Source organism: Gopherus evgoodei, chromosome 4 (genome assembly GCF_007399415.2).
Source record: "Gopherus evgoodei ecotype Sinaloan lineage chromosome 4, rGopEvg1_v1.p, whole genome shotgun sequence".
In the NCBI taxonomy this organism is placed as follows: Eukaryota; Metazoa; Chordata; order Testudines; family Testudinidae; genus Gopherus; species Gopherus evgoodei.
Window position 1 is genome coordinate 45,474,129 of NC_044325.1, and position 12,201 is coordinate 45,486,329.

A 12,201-nucleotide genomic window follows, 5' to 3' on the forward strand; every position below is an offset into this window, starting at 1 on the left:
GGCGTCGGGAGCAGGAGTGCCAACGGGACCTGGAGTGTCTGCGGGACTGTGATCATGAACGGTGCCGCTCTGCTGTGCCGACAGAGGATGGTCGTATCAAGGGAGGCTTGCCAAGAGACTGTATTATCCGCACCAGCGGTGCCGGGGGTTCAGGCAGCATCTACTCTGTCCTGGCAATGAGATCCCTCGCCGCTTGGAATGTCTCCGGCGTGATGGGAACAGTAAGCTCAACCACAGCGCGTACCAGGGAGCTGTCAGGCACCGGATTTCATGGCTCTCGTGGGACCAGGATCGACGGTGCCGACGTCGTCAGTGCCTCGGCAGGTGTCGGTACCGGGAGATCCGACTTAGATGAGCTCTCTGGCTGTGGTGCAGTTGGCACGGAAGCAGCAGGAGCAGGGAGCTCAACCATGGCGCGTGACGGGGAGCTGTCAGGCACTGGCAGGAGGAGTTGTGGGCTCTCTCGGAGAGAGGGAGCGATGCTGAGTCGACTTCGGTGCCGGCAACGGCCGGTGCCAAGAGGCCTTGGCAGTGCCAGCGGGATCCAGTGCCGGGGAGGCACTTCTGTCCGCCAATTGACCAGCGCTCAATGCCGAAGGTGGAGGGGTAAGTGAAAGTCCCGCTCCATTTTGTTCTCGGCTTAAAAGCCTTGCAAATGGGGCACTTAGCTGTGAAGTGCAATTCCCCAAGGCACCTCAAACAGGAGTCGTGTGGATCTCCTGTTGGCATCGGCTTGTGGCATGGGCTCCGGCACCGGGTGCGGGGAAGGGGCTATTCCCCAAACCCCGTTAACTATTACTAAACTAACTACGCTAGTAAAGAAAAAACATTATATCTATCTATCTATCTATATCCACTGTTCCAATGACCGACACGGGCGGTAAGAAGGAACTGAAGGGTGGCTGGGTCGGCAGGGGTATATATCCGGCGCCATAGCAGCGCCACTCCAGGGGGCGCCCAGCCAACCCACCGAGTGTTGCTAGGGTAAAAATCTTCCGACGAACGTGCATGCGGCGCGCGCACACCCTACTGGAATGGATATGAGCAAGCACTTGAAGAAGAACAAGAATATCTGAAGGGAGAACCCTAGCAATGTGTGCGCTTTAATCTCATCCTCAACTCTTAAAACAGTGAGACTAAATTTGTATAATGGTGGAACACTTACCTTAAAGATACAAAAATTCCATATTATAATTGTCTCAGATATATTTGGTGCGGTTGAGGGCTCTCTCAGCAAGATGACCACTTTCATCTGTGATCTTTTCCCAATCCGTTTGTCCAACCACAAAACCAATGGCCCTCTTTCTGTCTGCATCCTTCTTTTCTTCTAGGTCTGCCCACCTTACCTACGAAGAACATAATGTCAGTAACACAGTCCTTCAAGAATAAACACTAGAACACTAGTAGGCCTTTCACTCACAGACTAGTGTACAAAGAAAATTCTTAACCTGCACTCAATCATTTTGGTTCTGAAACTGAAGACCCAAATCATTCTCTCAAAGGAAGCAGTGGATGTTCCCCTAATTACATCATTTAAAAGGGAATGTCCTGAATGTATCTCAGAGTAGAGAAAAATCTTGCACTGGCTAGGGGATGGACTAGATGATTAAGTCTTTTCCATTTTAACACTAATAATTCTGTGATTCAGAGCATAGTGGTTGCATTTATTCTAAGGCTTAGAGGAAGAATATGGCAGGATGCCTACTGCCCACAGGAAACAAAAGACAAGAGACCATTGGAAAGTATTTTTCTGTGTGAAGGGACTGAGGGATACTAGGGGAAAGCCACAGAACACAACAGTGCTTCTGTAAGGAAGGATTACATAGGCTTACTTCTTAGTGTTCACAACCATAGTGTGTGCAAGTCATTATTCTCCTTGTCCCAAATGAAATGGAACAGAGAACACAATGTTGAACTACAGTTTTTTCATAACTATAATCCTTCTCTGCATCTACCTTGTAAGCTTAATTACATCCGGGAGACATTTAAAACTAGACTGGACAAAGTAGAGGAATATATACTGTAGGGAACAATCCTGCACTGACTGAAGGAGTCACAATAAATAGTTCTTTTCTATTTTTGGCTTTTATGACACATTTCTGGATGAACCTTTTTACTACCTCACCCACTGTGCTAAGCTGCTCATTTATGTCCCGTCCCACCTTGACAACTGCCACTTCCTCCTCTAAGGCTTCTTAAAGTCACTCACAATCTTCATCTCTGATCTGTTCAGACCTCTGCAGTCACCTTCTCACACACACATATGTGCATAGATGGAAGGGGAGGGGGAGGAAGAGGAGAAGAGGGCATAAAAGCAATTAATGGGAGGGTTGTAACCAAGACACAAGGTAGAAAGAGTGATGATAGGGCTAGAGAAGCAGTATCTGCAAGCAACTCATGGAATGTCTACACAGCAACTAGACATCCATAGCTAGCCCATGTCAGCTGACTCGAGCTGGCAGGGCTCAGGCTGCAGGGCTGTTTCACTGCTGTGTAGACTTCCAGGCTCGGGCTGGATCCCAGTCTCTAGGACCCAGCGAGGTGAGAGGGTCCCAGAGGTCTTGGGCCTGGAACTCTGCACAGCAATGAAATAGCACTGTAGCCTTAAGTCCCAGAAGCCCGTGTCAGCTGACACAGGCTAGCCTTGGGGTTTTTTTTTTTTGCTGTGCAGACATACCCTCAAGAACAAATCTCTTCCCCATCCTGTCCTCCAATCCTGATTTCTGCTGACTCATTGGCCCCAATGCCCACCCCTCACTTACTACCCCAGTTCCCCAATCTACTTAGTTCAATGTCCTCATTCTGCCAATCCAATGTACAAGGAAATAATTTTTACATTTATTTCCATTACCACTAATTTTGTACAAATATTTATATTCATAAAAATAAAATGTTAACAAATGTGAAGAGTATTTCCTTGCTTAGCAACATAGGGGCCCTGGTGGGGATGGAACTAGGGAGAGCTGTTACCCAGCCTTGCTCCCCACCTCAAATCCCATTCACCTCTGAAAATGTCTTACAGTTTGTGAGGAAGTGGTCCACTGGAAGAGAGCTCTCTGTTAAACCATAGGACATTCACCAGAAGAAACCTCAGGTCCTCTTCTCCAGACTTATTTCTCCCTCTAGCCACCCTGCACAAACTCACACTGAGTACCACTCTCCTGCTAAACCCATTCCTGGCCTCCAAGTAACTATCCCACTGTTGTCCTCCCCAATCACCTTCTTATCCTCCTGCCAAAAACTCCGTAATACCCCCAACTCCTCCCAGTTCAACTGGCCAAAACTAACCTCCTCATCCATCTACCTACACTTTTAAAAAAATCAAACATGCGCTCCACAAAAATTAGCTTAGAGTAAAGGTTGCTCGATTGCATTTTCTATGAACATGATCTTTAAAAATTAAGAACGGTCAGTGTTAACATCCACACCAACCTCAATTTACATTTTATCACCCAAACACAATTACAAACTCCTCAGCTCCATGACAAACTCTTTCAGTTTTAACATACAAGTAACCACAATGTATACAATCAGTTCCTCCCATTCCCTCTGATGTGCACAACCTGCACTTCAACCTCATTTTTCCATGCTCAGTTAGTATAAACACTATGATTACGCACATCTATAGGGAATAATATAGCTTAAACTTGCTGAGATTAGAGTTTGGGTTATTGAATGTATGTTGGAATTAAAAGGGAGTTTGTTGCTGAGCTGAAGACCCAGACTATATTTTATTGATGCTTAGGGGAGTAAGACATAAGTTGGTTGACCATAGCTGTAAATGAGTTTACTGTCAGTTTCCTTGATTTTTAGTGACTGTCTTCATAGGAAATGTAATTAAGCAACCTTATTCTAAAATACCTAATTTTACGGTAGATCAGTGTTTCTTGAACTGGAGTCGCCGCTTGTGTAGGGAAAGCCCCTGGCGGGCTGGGCCAGTTTGTTTACCTGCCCTGTCTGCAGATCCAGCCAATCGCAGCTCCCACTGGCCATGGTTCACTGCTGGAAGCAGCGCAGGCCGAGGGAAATATTGGTCACTGCTTCTAGCAGCTCCCATTGGCCTGCAGCTGCGAACCGTGGCCAGTGGAAGTCACAATCGGCCGAACCTGCGGACCTAGCAGGTAAACAAACTGGCCCGGCTCTCCAGGGGCTTTCCCTACACAAGCGGCGACCCCAGTTTGAGAAACACTGTGGTAGATTATTATTTTAAGTGATGCTCATGCACATTTGTACATTCATGCGTCTCCGTGCAATTTTACTTTCTGTTCATAGAAGTATTTTAAGCAGCAGCATACATTCAGGGATGATAAAGGATCAATTTTTATTTATACACAAAGAAAATCACTCAAACTGAACCTGCCCTGAATTTAAGAACACATACTGTTTCCTTCACTATCCTTGTTACAAAGTCTACTACTAAAATGGATTAACTTTAACAGATCATAACAGTCACATACGTACCACCCATTTTATTTTCTTCTTCTCTCATATACAACACACAGTACAAACTTACTAGCCTCTTTTCTGCATTATATACTATATACCTTTTGTGCCTCTGCAAAACATACACCATACACAGAACACCCATATCCATGACTTCTCTTGAAAGTCGGCATCTTTATATAGAATGTTTCCTTAAGGACAGCATATCTTTTTGCTAACTCTCAAAAACTGAGACATATGCTGTTAATCTTCACTATCTTCAATGGCTTATTTTATCACATCAAATCTGTATGTGTTTGGAAGACCATGTCCTTAAAAACAGTCTGCCATGGCATCTAATGGGACAATGACATGAAACGAGTCCACAGTAATCCTGTATGCAGGCAAACTGAATGAATGGTGCAGACTATGTTCCAGAGAGAATGCTATTTGAGTCCTTTAGAGATATTAAGCACTAAAGGAGTTTATTACCCTCTTCTTGCCAGGTTCAGAAGCACGTGTATCATAGTCATCTGGAAGCTGAAGATAATCCTCCATCCTGCTGGCAATTGCTTCCCAATCACGTTTCCTCTTTGTGCCTGTCCGCAAGCCATCCAGCTTGTCTGAGAACAAACACAGAGCCTCAGCGTTAAAGGAGAAAATGTGTGTAAAAGGCACACAAACAAGATGAGAGAGGGGACACTTTCAAAAGGATGAGTCTGTATTTCACAGCAGCAGAACTTGCATATCCAGATTGTGTTGATGAGTGGAATGATCTCTAGTTTGTTTCAACTCACTCCCATTTCCAACTTTTATTTATCTTTCATATTAATTTTGTCAGTAACACTCAGTATTCTTGTTTGTATGAGGGAGGAAAACGTATCTTCCTGGAAGTTCACCTCATTCAGCGTCCATGCTCAGCAGGCATAACGCTGCCGCTGGAAGCCGTTGGTGGAATGGCAGTCTCATCTATTCTGCAGTTTTACACAATATTAATGCCACACATTTTCTTCCCAGTGTTGGGTTTAATACTGTGTCAAACATAGTATAATATGCAATATCAGGAACTTGGTGTCCATCAAACTGTTAAACCTACTAAGGACTGTATAAGTGAGCAGTTTTTGAAGAATGCTTCTACTGAACACAAAATCCTGGGACTGCAGAAAGACTCAGAATCTGGTATTATTCATGGTGTGAGAGGTCACACACACGACTGCTCTAGAAGTAGGTTTGTCCAAAGGTCACTTTTTAATTCTGTTGCTTATTGAACCAGAGTGACCAGCCCGAGAGATAAAGTGAAACAAGATGACATTAATTGAGTTATAAGAACTTGCTCTTTTTGGCCACTTATTCAAAGCAGATTGCTAGTGGTAATGAGACAAAGTATATAAGGTTAAGGATTAATAGGTGCTAAGACACAAAACTGGCTTTACAGAGCTAAAAATATTTTTTTCCGTTTGTGTTTATTCATTGGTTCATAATGTCATGTACTAAGTTTGTTGCCCTTGTATTTTCAACAATTTCTATAATCATTGCCATGTTAAAGTATATGTAGAGTGACTTTTTACAGTTATTTGGTGTTCTCTGTAAACCGTTGCCAGTGAGGACAGTGACACTAACTCAGAAGTCACTAATGTTATTAAATTAGCCAACAGGAGATCTCTGAAACGAATCAAATACAAAGCAGCCTATTTGCTGGGCAGCAGAAAAGGACAGTATAAAAATGTGCATCCAAAGAATTTCCGTATGTACATGAATTTTGTTTTATTTAAATTAGCAAAGAGCAGAGTAGTACTGGAGGTCATGCAAAACAAAAAAAACGAATGGTGACTTGTGCATACTTCAGTAAAACTTCACATGCCAAACAAAGTGAATCCCTCCCTCATTCAATGCCAGAATTTTCAAGTATCCATTATGACCCATTTAATTGGGACAGATTCAAACCTTTCATTTGCCCAAGCAAAGCATTTTCGAATCCCCTCCCCAAAGATACTACAGTTAAAAATCAACACAGAACAGCTGTATCTGCTTTCTTGATGTGCTAATAGTTACAAAGAATAAAAGAAGAAACTTAATGCAAAATCAAATATGCCCAATTTGTAACTACGGCTCCACAGAGAGATGTCATCTCCTTTCAGGAGAGAAACTCTAGGCATAGGAAAGTCCTTTATATTGCTCTAGCAGTAAAGGTATTTCCAAGCCCATTTAGTATTGTTCACAAATTACTCAACAGAGACCACTGCTATCCTAAGGAGCTCCAGAATAAACAGCATTGAAAAGGAAAGCAGCACACACATTTAGGAACATTGAAGTTGTGACAAATGGAGAAGTCGAGGAACTCTGTGATACAGCAGTCATATCAACACTTTCCCACTGCAAATCAGAATTTTCTGATGCAATGTGCGAGTAGTAAGCACATTTGATCACCAGCATGAAAGAGTTAATTCTCCCACTTTGCCTGTGTATGACAAGAGTTGCAAATCGGTACCTGAAAGTTTTGCAACACTCAAATGTAAAAAGGTGAGTTAAGGATTGCACTGTCAGTTTGAATAATCCTTCTTTTAAGAATTCCATTATCTTGGTATAGAGTATGTTTTTAAATTTAATCTCCTTTTGTGTTTGAAGCTGGCTGCCCTTCCAGGGACATCTGCTTCCATCCATGCCGTGGTACTTCAAGGCATGTCCAGAGGTGCCCCCAGAGCAGACACTCCTTAAAGCATTCTCAAAGTCCTATTGCAAAGATTCTCGGTACATCAACTCAGAAGGGTTCCTTGTTATCAGACAAGGTTTCACTTTGTAATATGGAGCCCGCGACGGCAGTTATGGAAATAAATGGTTATTTAGCATCCAATTTTCAAACTTTAATAATTCAGAGTTTAAAGTTCTAAAAACAGCAAAATGGCAGTATCCTTAAAATCTGTGAAAATTTTTAAAAACTCACCTTTGTTATTTTAATTATAAAAGCACCTGAAATTAGCCAATAACTTTTTGTTTCTCAATACTGGCCTCCCCTCCAAAAAAAAGTTATAGTTTTTGTATTTTTTATGCAACAACTGATAGTGGAGTGAGTGAAATGTTATTTGCATGCTAAAATAAAGTTTTACAGTGCAGATAAAACTTCAGATATTGTGAAGTTAGTTTCCCCTTCTGTGAGGTCTGAACATTGTACTATTAAACCATACTTCTAAATAATATACTCAAAGAGGCAATTGTACCTCAATCAAGACAACAAGCATTAGCCCATTTCTGTAAACTGTAAATGGAAGAACTTGCTGCACAAATAGAGAAGGGCACATTGATATAGCAGTAGTTACATTTTAAATGAAAATGTGGCTGTGGTTATATCCAGAACACACACTGAAAATGGGCAGCAGTATGCAGGGACACAGTATTCAGAAGAGGAATGTACCATCCCCACCAGAATAAATATTAACCAAAGCAAGAACTCTGAGGCAAGGAGATTTTCATGTTCTTGGTGACTGTCACAAGTATGTTCAGCCAAAAGCTCAACATTTCAGACATTCTCCATGACATACTTTAGCCGGTAAAATTCTGTTGTACCTGTAATAATATTTATAAATAAAAATAGAAAGCACAACAGAATTTGTAGCTGCCAAGTGATCTGGGTGAACCGATTCCACCAAAGAAATGTATTTGGCTTAAGATTCTGCCTTTAAACCCTTGCACCTCTGTAAAAGCCTGTCTACGGGGTGTAAACATGCTGGACTAGCCAGCAGCTCCCAGGAAACAACCCAAATCTGGAATAACAAATCTGTATTACAGCTTTACATACCATTTAGTATATACTTTTAATCAGTCATTGCTGAAATGGACTCTTAGGAATAATTATGGCTCACCAAGCATTACCCTGGAAATCCTAGGATGGCTCTGATATAATCACTTTTAAGTCCCAAAATGCAAGATTTTTAACCACAGTTTTGGCTGACAATGCCTGAATTTATAGAGCAATCTTCTAGGAAACAGAATCCATTACAACGGAATGTAGGGCTCTTTGTAGCGATATGATACCTGTTTTTAGCATATTTTGTTTTTTCTATAGCTTTTTGTAGAATTGAGACTTATTGGGGAAGGGGCTATTTATATCAAAACTGGGATAGATTCAGTCTGTTTCCAGGGACCTCTTTAGCAACAGGACACGGTGACTGTGGAATACTGGTGTCCTGTTAGCTGAGTTCCTGATGAAAGCTAGTTACAAGAAATGTGAACAGCTGATGTCAAGAGCAGTGGCTAACACCATCATTTTGTAAGGAGTTTAACCTTGCAGTTTATTATATATTTATTTGTACACATTTGGGTTAAGTGGAGATGATCCTATATTTCTTTTACAGTTTGGATTTGAGACCCGGAAAGCATATTATATAAACAATTATTTTGCTTCTATTTTTTATTAGTGACATTTAACAATGGAGGCGGGAAGGTATTTTTAAAACCTCTAATTTGTTAGTTTCTGCTGCAACCCATATTCAGTTTTGCTGGGGATGCTACACAAAGAATGATTTGTATTTAAAACAGTTTAATTGTTCTATGTATCATACTTATTTTAGGCTTCTGTATTTAATATTCGTAAAATGTGTGTAACTGAGGGGTTTTTGGGGGGTGGGGGTGTTTAAAAATGTTAGTTGTGTGTAATGGGACACTTCCGTTCCTCTTATGCACATTTAATGAAAAACAAGAGTTATTTAGAATATAATACGATAACCAGCAGCTTTGAATTTTTTAACCATACATACAGTATTTTCCGCTATAATTTCCAAAGCAACATTTCTTTAAAATTATCACAGCAAGCTCTAAGAAATAAGCTTAACAATGGACCAGGATTGTGAATTCTACAGAAAGAATGCACACAACCCTCGGAATAAGTTTCTTCTTTATTTGCTTAGCTGTTTGATAGGCCTCAGATACTGAGAAAAGGCTCATCCAGCGGTGCTGAGGGTATCAGGAAGTCTAAATGTTCCATCAGGATTTCAATGACTCATCAAGAGAACTTGGCAGCAGAAGAGATGCTGCTGCAAAGCAGTCAAATAAAAGGCAACAAAAGGCCATTTATGCAAACAGAGTCTTCTGGTGCCATTTCTATGATGCAGTTAGGGTTTGAAAACAAGAATATAGAGGCATGTATCCCATACTCAGACTCAGTTCAGAGGGTGAAGCAGTTATATATAGTGAACTTTCTCTTTGAAATTTACACTACACATCCCCTTTCAGATATTTATTATTTTATCATAAAGGTGACTGAAAGTGATCCTTTTATCCAGGTTTGTTCCAAGATCTTGTTTTAGTACCATTCCTGAAAGAAACATTGTTGCTCAAAAATTGCATATTAATGGAAATTCCTTTGCATGCACACATGCTCCATCACTCGGCCTTGTGCCTGCATATCTCTTCCTGATTTTGATGGAAATATCAGTTATAACAGATAACATCCAGCAGCACAGCAACATCAGTGAGAATGGTAGTGGAGTTAAAATCATCCCCTTCTATTCCAGAAAGGTCCATTCTGAATCCCGTGAAAAGCATCCCACAACTCTCAAGGAATTTCATTTGAACAGCTGACAGTAATTTTTATATCTAGGTCTTTGAAAGGAAGTGATTATGACTGGATCATTCAGAACCAGATTCAGAGTGTGGCGCTTTTTGCTATTTGGTCACATGACAGTTTTGGAAGGCTCTCCAGTACTGTTCCCTACTAAACATTTCTCTTAAGGAAAAACAGTCTCTCCTTGATTATTAAATTAACCATATTCTCCTGTTGGCTCAAAAAAAGTAAATATAAAACAGAAGCAGGATAAGGTATAGTATTTATGTTTCTAACCCCTTTGTGAAATGCCTTAGTAAAACTGAATGAAAATGCAAGGAGAAGGGTACACCAGCCTTTCCTTCAGCCAGCACGACACCCATGTTACAAGACAGACACTTTTTCAATTGAAAATTTAGAGTCAAGAAAAAAATGTATGCAGCACGAATACGAATGTGGTGTAGTGTGAATGGATTCAGTTGCCTGTTTACAACACAGAGGAAGAATGAATTATTGCATTTTTTTTCTTTTTAAAGAAACTACTTTCTTTGAACAGGTGGATGAGCATCAGTATGGAAATGTATACTCTATGTCAAAGCATGTAAAACAGCTATGGCTAGGAACATTAGACTATCTCTACCTTTACTATCGCAGAAGAGAGAACCTACATTTTATATGGAAGAGAAAGGTCTTGTAGATTCACATACATATCTATGAGATCAATACAAGCCATTTTGTCTTTGGCAAGAAAAATATCACAAATAAGCAAATTAAAGTTCTGCACATACCATCAGATACCAACTATAGAAAACAGGAAAAAAAAAATACCCACCTAGCTTTGCCTCAGAAGTGTCCATCTCCCATTTGCTTTTCGGAATGTAACCCTAAATCACACACAGAGAGAAGCTCGAAGGATTAGAGACACACACACACACACATATCACTTCTGAACTGGAAAAAGCATTATAATGGGAGCTTAAAACATTTCTTTTGGTAAAGTGCAATTCACAGTTAGCAACTAACGGAAACCGGGTTACTAGATACTTCAGAACTTCTATATCCACTTTATATTCAGTGTTTTTAGTGGCTCTTTTGCATTGCTACAAGAGCGCTGCTTCTGCAAACACAGAACAAATTTAACAGACAGCAATAGTACTGAAACTGTATGCAAAGTTACAACACTATATTGCCCAAAATGGCATAGGTTTTGTAACAAAAATCATCAGGTGTTGAGAATATTCAATGCACTACAAATACAACTGCAAAAAACAATTACATTAGCCATATGCTCTTAAGAATGTATTTCCAGAACAATTCATTACAGCAAGACTTCACTGAATATTCCTATTAAAGGAACAAACAAAAATTTAGTATGCAAAGTCAACTTAGTATGAACTCCTAACATTAAATGGTAAATCCTTTTTTTAAAAAAAAGGTTTTATCAGTTTAAATTAGAGTTAGATTTTGTTGAAACATGAGATATAAACACTAAAAAAAGTTGCTTATTGAAAAACTGCAAATGTATCATAGTTCAAACATTGCTGGTCATAAAAATGCAACTATTGTATCAATAATAAAAAGAATGCATTTTATATGTAATAAAGTATTCAGCTACTTTATTCCATGTGACTCAAAATTTTAAATTTTGCAAGCATCCATTTGATTATTCTTTTATGATATTTCCATTTTACAGTGCTCTCTCAGTGAGGATTTAGTTATACTATTTGCCCATGATCTCTCATATATTCCAGTTTTAGCTACTTAAATTGTTATACTATTTAATGATTCTATGTTATCATATTAAAAAGCCAACATATTGTATGAGAAACTTGTTATAAGTATTATTCTCTCTAAAGGGGGTAAGCATCCCTATAAACAGGTTTCAGCAAGAGATTAGTCCCAATCCTTAGATCAATTTTATTACACTAAACTCCATTTCTATTCTCTATAGATATTAGGGTATACTGGCACTATACAGGCTGACTACTAGATTAGAGTATAACATTCTAGAGAGAGATGCTGCTGTTGCATATATTGTATTTATATACATCACAGCATGACTCTTCTGAAGTTTTTATACAATTCTATCTTTTATCCAGTTGTAGTTTCAGTATTTTAAGAATGATTTTTAGTTTACTACAGATTATGTATTTTAAATTGCAAGTAGTTTTTTAAATCAAATATGTATTTAGTAGGAACTAAGTCATCTGTGTTGTAATCATTCACTGTAACGAACATGTATA

The 12,201-nt window shown here is 39.7% G+C and overlaps 1 protein-coding gene across 1 annotated transcript in view; it reads right to left on the minus strand.

Moving 5' to 3' along the window:
• Positions 1–1,308: 1,308 nt before the first annotated feature.
• The window catches only part of YLPM1 (YLP motif containing 1), a 39,140-nt gene continuing 28,247 nt past the window's right edge, over positions 1,309–12,201 (minus strand). The window contains exons 14-15 of the mRNA XM_030559143.1: positions 4,915–5,045; positions 1,309–1,346 (exon numbers count right to left, since the gene is read on the minus strand). Coding sequence (XP_030415003.1) covers positions 1,343–1,346; positions 4,915–5,045 — 135 coding nt within the window. The 3' untranslated portion in view covers positions 1,309–1,342. The remainder of the gene's footprint in view (positions 1,347–4,914; positions 5,046–12,201) is intronic.